The 19,485-nt window shown below is 37.3% G+C and overlaps 1 protein-coding gene across 1 annotated transcript in view; it reads left to right on the top strand.

Annotated features, from left to right (window-relative positions):
• Positions 1–19,485, top strand: part of LOC134348078 (cilia- and flagella-associated protein 47-like) — a 712,768-nt gene that overhangs the window by 225,764 nt on the left and 467,519 nt on the right. Inside the window, exons 28-33 of the mRNA XM_063050919.1 lie at positions 837–974; positions 3,079–3,289; positions 6,844–7,008; positions 10,643–10,724; positions 13,487–13,594; positions 14,203–14,401. Coding sequence (XP_062906989.1) covers positions 837–974; positions 3,079–3,289; positions 6,844–7,008; positions 10,643–10,724; positions 13,487–13,594; positions 14,203–14,401 — 903 coding nt within the window. The remainder of the gene's footprint in view (positions 1–836; positions 975–3,078; positions 3,290–6,843; positions 7,009–10,642; positions 10,725–13,486; positions 13,595–14,202; positions 14,402–19,485) is intronic.

Genomic DNA, 19,485 nt, shown 5'->3' with positions numbered 1-19,485 from the left:
TCTGATTTCACAAATAATGTTTAAATAGCTCAAAATTGGAATTTAATTATATCCTCTTTCTTCATTTTGTGGATGCAGCTTGATGGAGATATTAGTTGAAAACAAATTATCAATGAACCAATTAGAAGATTGAACTGCAGGGCATTGTTCTCCAACCAATAGATATTGGAAACACAGCCAAGCGACCATATGTAAAGTTAATCAGGAGGTGATTAGTTTAGGAAAGAGGGCTTTGTGCAAATCAGGTGAGGTAGGAATGGAAGAAAACAACAGTCTGCAGAGGATGCTGTAGGTTTGATTCTTGATCTATTCTGAAACATCAACAATGCCTAGGGAAGGGATACCGAACCTTCTTTTTAATCTCATGAACCCCTACCATTAACTGAGGGGTCCATGGACCCCAGATGGGAACTCCTGGCCAAGGAGATAAAGTTGATAGCAAACTTTGAGCTCTATTTGGAGCAGGAGATAGTTATTTTAGCCTTCCCCATGTTAGTTGCAGTTCATCAAAGGCTTCTTTTGGCCCTGGTCTTTGAATTTCAATATTATTAACTTCAAATAATTACTCAGTTTCAGTGAGATTTGTGCCACACATCCAAGCGCTTTCAGCCAGATTTTTCAGAAGTGTCTGTTCTTGTTTAAAATTTGCCCACATTTCACACTAATCAACATTGAAATAAATAGTTGCTTGGAAATAAACAATTTTCCTGTCTTGTCCTGTAGTATGATGAAACCATCTGATCATGCAGTTTTTCAAATAAAATGAAAGCATTGTATTAGCAGAATAAATATAGAATAAATATTCATTTACCAATAATCCTTTGTGTTCTTTTTAGAAGATAATTCAAACAATCATCAAAGCACTGGAAAAGTTATTCTTCAACCACATTATACCCCTGGAGTTTCCTTACAAAGTTCATCTACAGTCAAAGTACTTTCTGTTACAAGTTCTTATTCTGAAGAATCTTCATCAGGTGAACTAATAGTTTACATTTATATATTGAAATAAAAAGCTAGATTTGTTCATTTGGCTTAGATTATAACTGAAGACTATTTTGATAAATTCTAATAATTTCGATGAAAGAAGACTTGATGCAAGCCAGGACTGAGATGCAAAATATCAACCTTGTTTCATCAATGGGGGATCACTATAGCAATTCTTATGATTGTATCAGGCATACAAGTTGTAATTAGGCTATTGCAATGCAGATTGTTTGTCACTACAGTGATATTGTACTGTAAATTTTAGCAGGGTTAGCATTGGAGATTACTGGCAGTTGAAAATATTCACAGGTGTTAAATAAAATATTAACTTGCCTTTGAGCAGGTCATTAGTAGAAGATGGAAAAATATTACTGGGATATCCAACTCCTACTAAATTTCCACGTGAGCAAAATGCATATTAGTAAAAGCTTGAGAAAAGTTGGAAAAATGTGCATCTGGTTGCTTCCTTAGATTAGTAAGAATACCTTCCCGAATATTGGGAATAATGAAATAAATTTTCATTGAATGATGATGAATTTTGACAGTGCTATTTTGACCATGCAAAATGGTGCGTTAAGAAAGTTGCTGATATCTATCCAATTTATTAAATATACAATTTATACATGATATCAAAATCAGGTTTATTTTCACTGAAGTTTATTGTGGTTTATTGTTTTGCGGTAGCAGTACAGTGCAAAATATAAAATATTACTATCAGTTACAAAAATAAATATACTGTGCAAAAGATAAATAATGAGGTAGTGTTCATGGGTTCATGAACTGTTCAGAAATCCGATGGCAGAGGAGAAAAAAGCTGTTCATAAATGTTGAATGTTGGTCTTCTGGCGTAATCTGGATGGCAAGAGTCTCTAACGGTGGATGCCGCCGTTTTGAGGCACTGTCTTTTGAAGATGTTCTCGAAACAGGGGAGGAATATGCCCATGATAGAACTGGCTAACTGGCTGATCCTGCAGTCCTCTGTAGCCTCTTGCGTTCCCGTTCTTTGGAGGCTCCGTACCATGCTGTGATTTTTACCAATCACATGTATTCTTAGTTAAAAGTGAAAATTTTCAAATTAAAGCCTTTGATCTATTCAACCTTCTGAATATTACCATATTCTGAAGTTTACCTAGTGATTGGTTTATGAGTGGGACTTTTGGCTTGACGTTAACAGTACAGAAATGCTTTGTCAACAGACAAGATGATCGAAAGTGACATCAAATGCTGGTGGACATGGTATTCCAGGAAACTATCTTTATGAAAGAAAAGAACTGATCAATGTCCATTTGCTATGCTATGGTTGCTATTTATGGCTTTCAAGAATTGTAATTAAGGGTCTTTATAATGATTAAAGCATTACTATAGCTGGCGTGGTACGCAGTTACAAAGGTTACACCATGAAAATGCTAGACTTGTGTAAGTGAAAGAAGATGAGAGCTGAGAAGGAGACAAAGCTGGTTACATAAACAACAAGCACCAAGTTATCAAAGGAACTAGTCAGTTCATTGTAAGAAATTAGATATAAATCAAGGGAAGGAAGAAGGAGTCACTGAGAAAATAATGGCATTTATTTAAAGTTGTCTCTATCTTTTGTAAGGTGCAGAGATGAGTGATGAAATTCACGTTTAGTGTCGAAATCACCCACAAAGTTAGTCAAGGATCACCATAACATTCAGGAAATTTATATACGTAATTAATCAGTTGGTTTAATGCCGTAGTTTTACAAATGTTTAGAAAAGCAGCATTTTGGTCTACAGCTGTTTGATTTTTGCATTAAGCTGTATATTTGTATACAATACATGATTGCTCATAAGCAATTTTGATAAAAATAATGTTGAGAATTGATTATTTTGTAGCATATTTTGCCCTTTATCATTTCCTTTTATTGATAGAACTTTCTGATGCATGACATTACTGTTTACAACTCATAGACTGATATGATAATGTTTCTTCCTGGCTTGTGAAAGAATAGTACTGTGGAAATAGCATTAGATTATATATAGTAATTCATGGTTAACGTAGGTAGTAAAGCAATATTTACTGTTGTTTAAAGTAAACAGTTTCGCAAACTTGAAGTATGATCTCTTTTTGTAGATACCATTGGAAGTGGAGATTCCAAGTTAGAAATGACGAGTCCAGAAGATGATGTTGATGGTTTAGACAGAAAGAACAATTTAAAGGAACTAATGTTTTCTAGTAAAGATGTATTCTGCCAGAAGGTTCTAACTGCTGTTCAGATCTGGTTCAGTCTCTTCGGTTGGCCAAATGGAATGCATCCTATTTCAGTTCCAGAGTCACTGAGAAGGCAAGTGCATAAAATCAATCTGTTATAAGCAACTATGATTACCATTTTCAACAGCTTGTTCAAATTTGGAATACCTTTATTTGAACATTGGGAGAGAAAACAAATGGTTTGGCTTGAACACAAGTCACAATCTCAAGATGTTCCAATGTGTTTTGTAGTTTACAAAGATTTTGAATGGCAGTTACGTTCCACTGTAAGGAAATGAACCAGTTTATTTGCACAGAGGTTTTTTAAGCACCAATTAATTGAGAACATAGTCTGTCTGGTGTCTGTTGGAGGTTAAATTTTGATCAGTCAACATTCTGTTTTTACTTGAATAGCACCAATGGAATTATGACATCCAAGCGAGAAACAGACCAAAACTATTATTTCATCCAATTTATCCAAAATAATTCATGAAGGTATCACAAGTGTTATTAAATCATATCCATAATCATTTGACTTAGATGAAAGTGATATCACTCATCCAAAGTTTCCTCGAGTCAGATATGAGCACATATTATATAAATGAAACATTTTTTGTTGTAAAGAATCATATAGGTGTCTGTATGTAATTAAGTCACCAGCTGGAAATGGTAACTAAAGGCTGTAGATTCAAGGCTTGTGGTAACTGAATCTAGCTCCATGAGTTCTGCTAAAACAGTGTGTAGTGTGCATGGAGTATTGTTTTCACTAGTGTGGACTTTGGAGAATAATGGACATCTGTGAGTCAAGGTCAATAGTCTAGTTTATATCTAAAGAGTTAAATAAATTTAATGATCCTGGTTTATGCTTAGTGCTAACCTTTGCAGAATGAGGTATGCAAGATAACTTGGACTTGTGAAATGAGTATTTTCTGCTAATTGAGAATTTCAGGACATTTCCTCTGTCCTGGATAAATATAAGAGCAGAAGGTATCATTAGGTGGAGCAGCTTGAATTCTGGGTTGTGGAAATTAGGCAAATCTGACATTGGTATAGTTCAGCCATGAGCCTGAGGGTATTGTGGAGAATATGTTTCAGAAGCTGGTCACCTTGCAGTTAGAGAAATATTTAACCAAGCCAGCCAGAGTAAATCTTCTCTCAACAAATATATGCTGAGTGAGTGTCTCTGATTAATCTGTCCCTTTGAAAATGAAGGTTTATCTTGCCTCATGGAATAGACACAATATCTTGCCCTGCATTGAAATGAAAGTAACTGGTCTGTAACAGCTTGACTTATTCCAACCTTCCTTTGTTAATCATTGTATGGAATGTAAGAGAAGAGAGTTTATGCAACAACACTAGGTCAGATCTCATTTCAAACTAGGAAAGATGTGATTTCACTGGAGAAGATGTAAAGAGGATTTATGAATATTCTGCTGGGATTGGAACAAAGTAATGATAAAGAAAGCTAGCATTTCTTCACAGATGCGTTGAGGCTCTGAGGCAGAGGAAATAGGAAAGACATTTCCTTTAGCAATGGGGTCATTAAACAAGGGCCATTGATTTAAAGTAGTTAGTAGAATAATTAGATGGGAGTTATGATAGAATGTTTTCATCAGCTGTGGTAGGGTTCTGGAACTATCTGCTTGAAAAATGTACAGAGGAAGAAACAGATAAATTGGTTTACTATTATCACATGTACCAAAGTGCAGTGAAAAATGTGTTTTGCATATCATTCATACAGATCAATTCATTATAACAGCACATTGAGATAGAACATGGTAGAACAATAACAGAGTGCAGAATACCGTGTTACAGTTGCAGAGGAAGTGCATTGCAAGTGGACAATGTGCAGGTCATAACGAGGTAGACTGTGAGGTCAAGAGTTAATCCTTCCTGTAGTCCAACTCATCATCATTAAAGATTCAGCCAACTATGATGATATCATCTATAAATTTGTAGATGGAGTTAGAGCAGAATCTGGCCATGCAGTAATGAGTGAACAGGGTAGGAGTCTTAGGACACAGTCTTGTGGGGCACCTGTTTTGTGGATAAGAAAGGCAGAGGTGTTGCTGCTTATCCCTACTGATTGCAAGAAGTCAAGCATTCAAATTCAAAGGGAGGTGGTGAATCCCATTGTCAACAAATCAATAAATTTAGAAGAGAGTTTGCTTTGAATTATAGCATTGAAGGTCGAGCTGTAGTCAATAAACAATAGTCATTACACATATTTAATTAATATATTGCTGTATCTTTGAAGAACTATGATAGGCAAGGCTAAAGAGTAAGTCCAGAAAATTATGTAGTGGTTGGGGAGATCTACTGACATGGATACAATGGAATAATGCTTTCCAATTTTAAACTTCATCCAGTTTTATGAAAATTGTCCTTTATTCAGTAGAATTTAGAAAAATGTCAGAGGTAGTATCAACACATACAGGTTTTGACAGCGTAGATGTTAAGAGGCTAGTTCTTCTAGCTTGATCACCTTGAAGTAGGGATTATAATCTCAGGACAAGATGTTAGCCATTTAGGACTGAATGCAGAGAAATTTCTTGACGTGGAGATATTTTTCTTGTCAGAGGACTGGACTGTGAATTCTCAGCTATTGACTGTATTTAAGACTACGATTGGCAGATTTTTGATGTGAGGGGAATCGGAGTATTTATTTATTTAGCGATACAGTGTGGAACAGACTCTTTCAGCCCAACGAGCCGCACCGCCCAGCAACTCGTCTACTTAACACTAGCCTAATCACAGGACAATTAATAATGACCATCCCGCTAACCGGTACATCTTTGTACTGTGGGAGGAAACCAGGGCACCCAGAGGAAACCCATGTGGCTCACAGGGAGAACATACAAACTCCTCACAGATGGTGCCAGAATTGAACTCTGAACTCCAGAACATGCTGAGCTGTAATAGTGTTGCACTAACTGCTATGTGACTATGACACCCAGTGAGTAAATCAGGATTATGTGGGCAACTGACACAGATTCAGTCAATATGTTATTGAATTGTGATCCAGGCTTGAGGGGCCTTGTGGCTACCATTGTTTACCTTCCGTTCCTTTGCCTTTAAGTGAATGGCAGGGCTCTTCTCTGCACCTTTAGCTGCTGACCCTCATGGAAAATTCCAACATAGCAGTGAAACAGATAACACCTCAATTTAGATATGCAACACAGACTAAATATAGTTTGAAAAAAATATTGTTGAAACCATACAAGAGAGAATGTGAAAGGGTAAAAAGGCAGAGGAAGTGAAAAAATAGTTGAAGACGATCCCAAAGATAAACTTCAAATCACAAAAATATTAGAGGCACTGTAAATAAAACTGAAAGGAAAGAAAAATTCAAGGTGAAACTAGAGAAGACCAAATGTATAATTATTAGATAAAAAGCCTTTTTTCTCTAATCATTTAATTATAATGGACAACTAACATATCCAGTTGAGATAAAGGGTCTCACCTATCTATTTCGCTCCATAGATACTGTCTGACCTGCTGCATTCCCCCAGCTCCTCCTTCGTGTGTTGCTAGGGTAAAATTTAAGTTCAGAACTGGAGAAGAACAAATGAAATTTCTGGTAATAGTGAACTAAGTAAATTACAAAGTGACTGTATATCTAAAGGTAGCATTTTTTTCTGAACGCAGCCAAAAGCCATGTGGTAAAGGAAACAAAACAATTTATGATTTATTAAACCATTTGAGTGGCCAGCAGTTGCTTGGACTGACAGCAAGCCGGTCATTGCCTAGTCACCCTATGGAATGTATGTTGCAGCTGCATTGGCAATATTCAATACTTCTCATTTTCCTAAGGTAAAGTGATTATTTTGTATTTTCAAATTAATATGAAGTTGCACTCATATGGTTAATGTAAGAAAACTGAATGGCTGCAACCTAATGCCATTTTTTTTAGAAGCACTGAATTCAAGACTCTGTAATGAGGTTTTCAAAACTTAAACATTGTACTCAACTTTGATCATTAGCAAATCATTTTCAAAATTATTATCATTTATATATTCTTGTTTATGAAATCCAGACCACCATTGGCCATTTCTCTGGATTTAATACCTGCACTTTAATTTACAAGACAATAGTCCTAATGAAGAGTCTGGGCCCGAAACATCAACAGTTTACTCTTTTCCATAGATGCTGCCTGGCCTGCTGAGTTCCTCCAGCATTTTGTGTCTGTTGCAAATACTTTTTTCTCCTAGGTCCTTCTGTTAAACCAGACCCTGCAACATCTTTCCACTGAGTGTATTTACCTTTTCACATTCAAAACATCTATATATAACAGTACCAAAAATACATCCATCTTTCATTTCTGCTGTTTTCCCTTAATCTATGAAATATCCACTTATTCCAACCATTTGTTTCCTGTATTCCTTTACAATAGTGCCACAAAAATATTCAGCAACTGGTATGTTGTAAGATTTCTTCTCTGTGATATTATATTTTATCTATATCATTAGTCATCCTTATGATTCATTTTCCTTTCACTTGACCTATTCCTTGATGAAATTTCCTTTTCTGGTCCCTTTTGGTCCCCTTTGACCACCTCCATTCACTGCTTGATACATTTATCCATTGTTGAACTCCATGTTATTTTCTGATGAACTAACTTCTCAATCAATTATTTGCTTTGAATCACACATCCATGCCATGTTTTCTGTATTTTCATAAAAAAGGCAAAATAGTGACATTTTTCACAGTTCCATACTTGTTACTTTGGTACTGTAGGGCCAATGTGCTTTTAAACCTTCTGTATTATGCTTATATGTACACTTAATCTCATATTCTGGCAATTGAAGAAAAATACAAAGTGTGCAAAATTGTCAAATGAATATGGGGAGTAGGCAGATTATGGTGACGTCTAGTGTGCACCAATGATTTCATATCAGCAATGTCTAATTGCATCTCAGTGTTGTACCCCGTACTATGTTTTATTTATAAATAAAATTTAACATTTAGTTACAGGGAGGACTTAGTACTCATGCTTTTTGAAATGGCAACACACCTACAAATTAGCTCCTGACTGATTTGCATATAATGTTGCTTATAGTAAGCTAGTCTTAAGTGTTCCAGAGCACCTGAAAGTTTTAAGGATTTCAAGGGGAAACAAGAATGTTGTCTTTCCTTCAAGCTTTTGGCAAATACTGTTGCTTCTGCGCAAAGGTAATTTAGTTACTATTCATCTCAGTGAGCAGCTGTTCAGGGAGAATGAAAAGACAGACAGAGAGAAATAAAACATGTTTGAAGAATTAGGAGAGGAGTCTCAGCTTGAAATGCTATTCTCAAAGAATGCTCAGAGGCCATATCTCCAATATATGCATCAGCAAAGAGTAATTTTTGAGGCACCTTTGAATCGCTAGAGGCTCTTAATGAAAATTGCAAACTCTGCTCTTGGGCCAATGTGAGTATTGTGTAGACTTTCTAATGCTGTGCCATCTCTAATAGAAAGCCACGTTTAGCTTTGGAATAACTTTTCATATCTTTGATACCACAATGTAACTTCTCATAAAGAAGTGCTGAAAGCAAAGCAAGTAGCTTGAACTGAGACTTGCCACTCAGTTCACTGAATTGTTCGCTGTAGTGATTCACTGAGATAATCAGTATCCCAATTAGTGTTGGCTAGACACTGAATTCATAATAACTCAATGTGCAGACTCCAAAGGGCTGAATCCACACAAATTATTGTACATTGCCTCCTTAATATTTTTCATGCTCTTTGAAGTGAGACTGTTATACACTGGTGTAGACGATTCCCCCTGATTGCAGGAAAAATGCAATAGTCAGATTTGCAGATTTTATCTATTTCTAAAATTAGGTTTCATTGTATCATGATTAGTCAAATAAATTTTCAGGTTTCTTGCAACATTTCTGATGCTCTCAGTTCAAAGATCTGCATCTTCTCTCAGCCTTTTTTTCTCCAAGATCCAAATTCATTGTTCATAATCCTTGACTTCTCATCAGTGATGAACCTATTTCTGATAATGTCAACACTTGGCTAATAATTTCTGTGGTGTGCAGATGCAGTCATAGCTCATTTGGCAAAGTAGGATGAGACATAACAGGCAAAATTCACACTTGTTAAGTAATGGGTAAATCAAACAAAAATGAATATAATTACCTCACCGCTCATCAATTTATTATTTGTCAAGGCAGCATCAGTGCCAGTGCCCAGCTTTCATCCCTTAGAGCAGGGGTTCCCATCCTGGGGTCCACAGACCCTCTGATTAATGGTAGGGATCCATGGCATAAAAATGGTTGGGAACTCCATGCCTTAGAGGTAATCTTTCTCCAGAAATTTAATACCAATACCATGTCTACAATGATAGGGCAATAGTTTAGTATTCTGCAAGGAATATCACAATAAACAACTCTCAAGTGGCACATGCACCTTTGCTGGAACAAGTACAGTTTTCACATTCAAGAGTTAGAAGTGTTTCTATCTTAGAGGAAAACTTGGAAATAATAGTTACTAAGTTATGCTGTCAAAGTAAACTTGTCAAATTCTTGCCTACATTTTTTAGATAGCATATAATGCATCAGATGAGAATACTAAATTTATTGCAAGAAGTACAAACTTTTTAGCTAAATATAGTCCTTTTAAAAACATGACTTCTGATTTTTCTCTCTGAATCACAAATATTTCTGACATTATCTGCTCTCGTTTCCCTTCATTGTTTTCGAGTCAAATCAATCATTTCCCTAACTTGATGCCATTATAAGAACCAAAGAGATTCCGTTGCTACAAAATGCAACCCATCAACACCTCCTCAGGCAGAATAGAAGTAGGATATCATGTAATGCTTCCCTAATATTGTCCATATCTCGAGAACAAATTAAAAACAAATCCTACGGTTGCAGTAGTTTAAGCTTGACTGCATATGATTAGCTCTGCAGTTTTAATTGATGAGAGTTGCAACAGGTATATTTATTTGATCTGTGAACCCAAGAAAATTGATATTTTTCTGAAGCACATATAAATGCTGGATGAACTCAGCAAACCAGGCAGCATCTACAGAAAAGAGTAAATAGTTGATGTTTCGGGCTGAGACCATCAGTTCCTCCAGTATTTGTGTGTTGCTTTGGATTTCCAGCATCTGTAGATTTTCTCGTGTTTGAGATAATTTATTGTATCAGAGATTTTCCCTTTGCAACTTCTAGTCTTTTATCTATAATGCATTCATGTATAGCCTATTTGGTTGGTTCTGAATTCCAGTTGAAGGATACTTTTGGTTATTCAACTTTAAATTTTGAATATGGCTACATTTTCCAACTATTGAATATGAAAATCAATTATGATGCCACATTCCAGTTTCATGTTATAATAAAGTTTCCAAAATATTATAATGTTTGTCCAGAAAACTGTGAAACATAATATATGAATTCACTCCCTGGGTATAATTAACATATTCCTTCCTGTTTTAATTATGTCTTATTTCAGAGCTCAAGGAGCTTGCCTTGCTCACGTGAAACCAGAGTTCTTATTGGAGCCGGAACAGTTTAAACAATGGTATCAATTACAGGTATGAATCTTATTACTCAAACATATGTTAAATTTATGAGGAACATTTTGTTCCACCTCAGAGAATTTTTATTCAAGCTGTAAAACAAGCATTTGGACAACTCTTCATCCAAAGAGAATATTTGATTTCCTGATTCTTGGTAGTGTGATATTAAGAAAGGTTAATATTTCCCCTTAATTATATAGCTTCCTTGAATATTGAGCACTGATGCACATTTATATTTTGTGTGTTTTACTATTAATTGGCACACTAAGTATTGCATATTTTAATGACATGTATCAGTTATACAAATACTCTCACCTATTATTAATTGTTATCAGTCAATTTATATACCTTTAGTGGTGCATTGCATTTAGCACTCTTATTTCCTAAAAGATGTAATAATCACAAATTTTAGACTAACACAAAGACATAACACAATCTTAAACATTGATGATTTTTACTGCACATTTAACCCGATTCTACACATTCATCTACCGAACATTTTGAACACCCACTCTAAATCTGAATTCAATATCACACTTATTTGTTCTGAGTAAAGAGAGTTGAATCAGGTGGTGCTGAAAGACAGGTTTAGTGTTAGTGATTAACCCATAGCCACCCAAGCTGTTGCAGGCAGTATGCAATTCAAGTGCTGCTCCACAGTAATATGATCATGGGATGACCAAACCCTTAATTGTTCTTCTGTGCAGAGTGCTGTGGGCTATTATGAATTTTAGTGATTTGGTTGATTGCATTGGGTGTTGCAACATGGCTTTCAGTGCAAGCATAGTGTCATTGTGTGTGCGAGTTGTAGAGTGAAATCAGAAATTCTGTGAAAAGTGATAGACATGGATGCTTGGAATCTTCAGGTTGTATAGCAGTTGCAACAAAAGTTTCATAATTGAAGCTTAAATGTTGCGTATTGATCAGAATTATGCTCTGTGTATATGAAGACACTAACTTGGCATTCTAGAATACACGTCTTCCGGTGCTGGCACATGAGTTGATACCAAACACTATTAAAGTAATACACTTGCAAGCTAAAGTATTGTGTACCAATGGGATGCCTCCAATCCTGTCAAACCTATATTTTTGTTCTACCAGCTTATTTCTTGCCAAGGAGAAAGAGATACAGTATATTCAGCTCTCTTGGAATAAGGAGCACAACACACTGTTCCTAATGTAGCAGTGCACAGAAGGCTGGGTTAGGTTACAGATCTATCCAGGTCTTTCCTGGAGGAAGCCTGATATGCAGATGATCAAGTGTTTGTTGAATTGGGAATATATTTCATATTTCAGTCAGGATCTCTATAATATTCTACCAAGGTAGTCATAAGAGATTTCCGCTGGAAGATCCCCGATGGATTAATTATTCTGCTAAGAACCCATTTACCCTTCTGCTCCTCCCTCTTCTTGAAAACAGTGTTATTTAGTGCAGTATATTTTCTACTTGTCATCATAGTTGATAAAGAGGAATGATTGTTGAGGCATCTAACTTCAACTAATGAACTTTGTGAAACCTTGAACTCAACACAAGTCCTTCATCTTCTGGGCTAACACTCCATGTAAATATTATTATTCTCTAGACATCAGCAGCATTCTTAATCTCCAGGTAATGATGAATCTTTCCAAATACCTAGGTGGGTGGTCCTTCCTTTTCCTGTTTGTTTGGTTTTCCATGTTTGTCAAACACGTCAATTGCATTAGGAGATCAATGTGATACGACTGATATTAAATCAGCAAATTTTGTAATTGATGCCATCATCTACTTGCACTGCAGTGTTCTATGAAGCAGCGGCTTATGATGTCTCAGTTTGATTTCCAATACAGTAATTCGTGCAACTCGCACCCTCAATGTGCAGATACTTTACTTGTCAAAGTGGGACACAACTGGGCATTTATAACACGTAATCAATAGACACCGAACAGCCATACATCACAAATTATTCAGTTAAGTTCATCAGTTCTGATTTATTTACATTTAAAGGACTCTTAGAATTAACTGTTAAATGAGGACACTTGGTATGGAAAACTTGAAGAGGAGTTGACAGGTATTCATACGGGAGAAGTGTAGGTCTCTGATGTAGTTTTTGATTGCCATTTAGTTGTACATATAATTGAAACAAATTTGTTTGATCATTTTTAACAACTTTCATGGAACACTTTATTTATCCTAATGTACAGTTAGAGGAGGAAAGATAAATCACTCTATTTGTTATATATTTGGAGTAATAATGCTATTTGGACATTGAGGCATTTGTCTAATGTCCATCTCCCATGTTGCATTAAAAGTAGCAAAAGTTTTGGAAAAATGAAGCACCATCACAGTTTTGAGTATCAATAACAATGTCACTCGTTTCTGTTGCAAAAGAGACTAGTATCAATAAAGGAGAAAACTCTGCATAGAAGGTTATTTTGATCAGATTGTTTTTTAAAAAATCCTATTGTAGAGATATTACTACGATTGGAACTGCAGAGTCTAGCCTTTGGTTGATTTCAGGTTTTTGGTTTTTCCTGAAACTGCTTCTTGTTATGAATGGGAGAAAATATATTTGTAATGCTACTCTAAGTTAGTTTTAGAATAAATAATACGTAATAGTGTAATAGTGGTTGTATATCTTGCATTGTATAATAGGTATGATTACCTGTTCAGTCCATATTTCTTAAAACACTGATAACTAGATTAAATCCATCATTCAAAGTTGCAAAAATGCATGGATTTGTACTTAAAAAGCACCTTTAAAATAACATGGCATCAAAATTATATGTCACCTTTTCAGCATTGTTTTCAGAACCCTGAAAGTGCTGACATTTTTGAACTGGATGATAGCGTCTTTGAATCAATAAGCAAACGTTCATGGTGCGATGTGTTGCTTCAAATTTACAAGGTAAAATGATTCAAATACATTATGCTTTATACATGCAAAATTTAACATAGTGAATTTTCTAATGTTATAATAAAACAGATCAGCACATTAGCATCTTTTAATGGTTTGTTTGATTAAATGAATGACCTTTTGTACGTTTAGAACAGGCATTATGACTTTATTTAAAGGCAATAGCCTTTCTGCAAATTCTAGACAATATTATTTGCATATGACGTTATTGAATAAGATTAGAGGTAATTAATTGAATTCAGTTGATAGACTAAGTGTCTACATCAGTTTCTCTGGAAACACCTAAATGCTTCATTATTTGAAATGTTGGAGCATTTTTCTTTAGATGTTTTGCTGAAGTTTGTGAAAAGAAATAGGTTAAAGTGGTTAGCAGCAGAAGAGACATCATTACATGAGGTTAATTGATACACATCAAACTATGGGTGGAGAGAAGAGAGTGGATGTTTCAAACTGGTGCTTTGGGGCTATTACACTCATCAGATGTAAAAGAGTCAATTGTAAATTAACTGCTAGATGATTATGCTTTATTTTCTTTGATGCACACGTTTGCTGTAAAAAGGATTATACAGTTTTAACAAAGACGATTTATTGTTTCTTAGGTTTTTGTTCTTTCTCGGTTGACACTGAAGGATGTCAACAATATACTGGGCAGTCAAAGCAGCATGGAAAACTTACCAAGAATAAATGCTGATCCCCTTTCCAGCAATATATATTCCACTGGTGAGCGTGCCCTGTTGATATGGCTCAACTTTCACTATGAATCCATGAAAAGTACTGTGTGGAAATGCTGCAAGAAAGGTAACTGTTAAGTGATTCTTTTGCCTTTAGAATGTAAATTAAAATAATTGGAGGTAAAATTGGTTCATTACTGAAAATGAACATTGTGAAATTAACGTATGCCATTGTTTCTGAAGCAAGCAGCACATCACCTTCATGCTGCCTGTCAATTGCCATGATTGAAGCATACACTCAATTCTGACTACACTGAATGGCTGCACACCATGTCAGGGCCTAATAACATGAAAAGCACCCTTTAACTTTTCTAAGTGCTGAGCAGCAATAATAGCTAACCTGCATGATTTATAGTCATTTTATACCCCTTAATGCTGCACTATAGCACCAGCAGCTGGGAGAAGTCATTACATAACACATTGTGATATGGATAGTGATATTAAGAACACAAAATATGAGTGGTTTAATGACGAACAAGAGAAAAGCTGCAGATACTGGAAATCTAAGCAACACACTCAAAATGCTGGAGGAACTTAGCAGGCCAGGCGGCATCTATGGAAAAGAGTACAGTCAACATTTTGGCCCAAGACCCTTCGTCAGGGCTGGATATAAAAAGATGAGGAGTAAGAAGGTGGGGGGAGGGGAGGAAGAAACACAAGGTGATAGGTGAACCTGGGAGAGGGGAGAGGTGAAGTAAAGAGCTGGGAAGTTGATTGGTGAAAGAAATACAGGGCTGGGGGAATCTGATAGAAGAGGACAGAAGGCTATGGGAGAAAGAAAAGTGGAAACAGCACCAGAGGGAGTTGATGGGCAGATAAGGAGATCAGATGAGAGAGGGAAATGGGAATGGGGAATGGGAATAGTGAAGGAGAGGGGGGTATTACTGGAAGTGTGAGAAATCGATGTTCACACCATCAGGTTGGAGGCTACCGTAACGGAATATAAGGTGTTGCTCCTTCAACCTGAGTGTGGCCTCATTGCGACAGTAGAGGAGGTCATGGACTGACATGATGGAATGGGAATGGGAAGTGGAATTAAAATGAGTGGCCATTGGGGGATCCTGCTTTTTCTGGCAGACAGAGCATAGGTGCTCGGCGAAGCACTGATATATAGGGGGCCACAATGGAAATTCTGGATACAGTAGATGACCACAACAGACTCACAAGTGAAGTGTCACTTCACCAGGAAGGACTGTTTGGGGTCCTGAATGGTAGTGAGGGAGGAGGTGTAGGGGCAGGTGTAGCAACTTGTTCTGCTTACATGGATAAGTGCCAGGAGGGGGATAAGTGGAGAGGGACGAATGGACAGAGTCGCTTAGGGAGAGATCTCTGTGGAAAGCAGAAAGTGGGAAGTCGTACTTGGTGATGGGATCCTGTTAGAGATGGTGGGTTACAGAGAATTATATGCTAGATGCTGAGACTTATGGGATGGTAGATGAGGACAAGAGGAACCCAATCCCTGGTGGGGTGGTGGGAGGATGGGGTGAGGGCATACATGCGTGGAATGGAAGAGCGGTTGAGGGCAGCATTGATGGTGGAGGAAGGGAAGCCCCTTTCTTTGAAGAAGGAGGACATCTCTGTCATTCTGGAATGAAAAGCCTCATCCTGTGAACAGATGCAGCGGAGATGGAGGAATTGAGAGAAGGGGATGGCATTTTTACAAGTAACAGGGTGGGAAGTGATATAGTCCAGGTAGCTGTGAGAGTCAGTGGGTTTATAACAGACATCAGTAGTTAAGCTGTCTCCAGAGGTAGAGACAGAGAGATCGAGAAAAGGGAGGGAGGTGTCGGAAATGGATCAGGTAAATTTGAGGGCACGGTGGAAGTTGGAGGGTAAGTTGATGAAGTTGACGAGCTCTGCATGGGTGCAGAAACAGCGAGTGCCCATGGCTACACCTTTTGTTTGAAGGAAATGGGAGGAGCCGAAGGAGAAATTATTGAGAGTGAGGACAAGTTCCGCCAGACGGAGGAGAGTGGTGGTGGAGGGGAACTAGTTGGGTCTGCTGTCCAGAAACAAATGGAGAGCTTTGAGACCTTCCTGATGGTGTATTGGGACTGGACATCCATAGGAAAATAAGATGATTGGGGCTGGGGATTGAAATCATTGAAAAGATCAAGAGCGTGCCAAGTGTCACTGATGTGGGTAGGAAGTTTATTGACATACTTCATCCTTCATCAATGATATTCATGAAGGAAGGGGAAGGGCAAAGCGATGTGGTCAATCCACACAAGTTAAATGGATTAATATACACTGACTTTCTAGATGACAGTTGATAATCATGGTGGTAAATGCAGGTTCAAGCTCTAAAGATCCAAAAGCTGTACCTTGAGAAGTTCAGTGATCTCATACTTCTGTTCATAGTTAGTGAATATATCTGCATATGTCATAGTCTACTAAATGGACCATTAGCCTTCACACTTTCTCAATTCACCACACACTCATTAGACAATTAGGACTGATATTGTACATTCATAGACTCACCTATCTTTATTCATTCAATCCTATAGCTTATGCCTACTTTACACATTGAAACACATAGTATGACTCATGTTGCTCTCGACTCTCTTGAGCAGGAGTGAATGGCACACAATTAGAGCTGAAAACATTGAACCACTAAACAAAATTTTCTAACCTCTACAGAGGAAAGCATGCTGGCCATCATGGGACGTTCATTGCTGGGACTCACAAGCAGATTGATTTGATAGAAGATGGCATTACCTTATAGCTAATCCTCTTTCTCACATTGCATTTCACTCTAATCAACAATTTCTTGTAGTTTTGAAGATGCTGACTGTGAAAGTATACGTATCTTATTTTTACGCTACATGACTATCTCTCATCTCAACCCTATGTCATGCTGTCTTTTTTTTGAAGGAACTGTTACCTAGCCATGAATTGATGAGACAGTAACAGATTGAGGGGCAAGAAGGCTGTGATCACAAAAGTTCATTACATAGGCTCTGATTTTGGGGACTGTGACCAACACTTGATAGGGTTGGCCTACAGGAAGAGACTATTGGGTATACACACCGTTATGATTAATGCATTGGTATGCTTGCCAGAAAGCCTGAATGCAGTCTTAAAGAGCATGAATTTGCTATACTGTTTTGAACCCTGTTACTTCTAACTTCGAAGATGAGTTCCACCCTATCAGCGTTTTTTGTAGAATCAATCCTGATTCATGATATGAAGACTGATATCTGAGCTTTCAGTGAAATACACATAGAAACAACTTAAAATTTAAATGATGGCCAGACCTTTGCATAGCTTGCAGCTATGTGGCTCAGATCAGTTACTGGAAGCCTCAGTGACCAGGTTCAATTCTGACCTCTTGTGTGGAGTTTGCTCTTCTATTTGTGCCCATATGAGTTTCTTCTGGGTAATTCAGTTTCCTTGCATAGCCAAAAGATGTGCAGGTTAACTGATCATTGTAAATTGTCCCAAAGTGTACTGGAATTTGGGAGAATTGATGGGAATATGGTGATTAATATAAGATGAGTGTAAGTGTGGTTGCTGATTAGTACAGACTAGGTAGGTTGAGTTCCCCTATGACTCTATGACTTAATAGCTGTATGGTTGATAGAACCAGTGTTCAACTTGTCTTGTAGAGTGTTTGAGCAGCCAAATAATCTCTGTCCACAGACTGGTAGAATCGAGTTTCTGCCCACGAGTATAGTCATAACTCAGAGCTCAGAGCTACTGTCTTCTTTCTAACCCTGCTGCTCTGCTAGTGGCCTTGACATTGGCCACCTGGTTATCCCATTCTAGTGTAACCACAATAAAATGATGTAGTGCAAAGCTGGGCTTTCCAGATCCAGGCTGGTGATGGTCATGGCCAAAGGCATCTACACCTCGTTCACTAAAAGTCAGCATGAGTGTATTTGGAAAGGGTAGATACAAAGGAAATGTATATATGTGATTAGTTCAAGTTTCTCTGTAATATGGCATTCTTTGATTTATATTTGTTTTGTATTTTTATTCTTCCGTACTGTGAATTTATTGGTGAATTGCTCCTTGAACGCTGGATGGATCTGATGGACCTGTTGAGAATATTCCTCCCAATTCCTTTTTGTCTTCTGACTCATTGTCTTCTGAAGTATGACCTCTAGTTATTCTTCCAGTCATGTCACGCATTCTAAGAGGAATGTCTACTGTAGTAACTGAGAACAGCTGGTTTGTGCATAAGCCTTGAAGACAGGAGAAAGTATATGATCACTACTCCGAAGTTTCCTATAGTGTTCAGTAACTTTAAAGAAATCAAGAAAGCAAAGCTTTACACTGTTGCTATAATTAGTAGAAGCCTATCAGTAACCAATTTGATAGTTACTTAAAAAAGACACTGGCAGGAGGTTCCTCTGAAAACATATAATATCTGGAGGTATTTACTTCCAAAACTATCTGGACTGTGTTAACCAGCAACCTATATTAATTCATTTTATGATCTGCCTTGACAATAAACTTAAGTATAATAATGACTAGATATGCGAAATTGTTCATTATCATTGCAAGTACAGGTTTCCCCTGCCATCCGAAGGTAGAGCGTTCCTATGAAACGGTTCGTAAGCCAAAATGTCGTAAAGCGAAGAAACAATTACCATTTATTTATATGGGAAAATTTTGTGAGTCCTCGCAGACCCAAAAATAACCTACCAAATCATGCCAAATAACACATAAAACCTAAAATAACAGTAACATATAGTAAAAGCAGGAATGATATGATAAATACACAGCCTATATAAAGTAGAAGTACTTTTCCACAATCATTGCTGAACTGTTCTCCGTAGCGAAAATCTCACGCAAGCGCTGTTGGCAAGAACACGGCGCAAGCGCTCTCCAGTAACCTTTAAGCTATGAAGCTGCCAAATCATACCAAATAACACGTAAAAATACATAGCCGATATAAAGTAGAAATAATGTACGTACAGTGTAGTATCACTTGCAGGAATTGGGAAGACAGCACCGAGCACACTGATGATGATGTGTTAGGCTGAGTCGTCGCAGGTTGGGTGGTGCAGTGGCCCCCACCCTCCGGGCCACCAACCGATACATTGCCGCGAAGCATGCAGGGATGCAGCGGTGGCCGGGAGGCATCCAGCACATCTTTAAGAAAAAAGCTGAAATAAACATGCTAATTAATTAGGTGCTGCCCGG

Source organism: Mobula hypostoma, chromosome 6 (assembly GCF_963921235.1).
Source record: "Mobula hypostoma chromosome 6, sMobHyp1.1, whole genome shotgun sequence".
Classification (NCBI taxonomy): domain Eukaryota; kingdom Metazoa; phylum Chordata; class Chondrichthyes; order Myliobatiformes; family Myliobatidae; genus Mobula; species Mobula hypostoma.
Note: the sequence above shows the minus strand (reverse complement) of the source record. Positions and strands in the feature narration are given on the sequence as shown.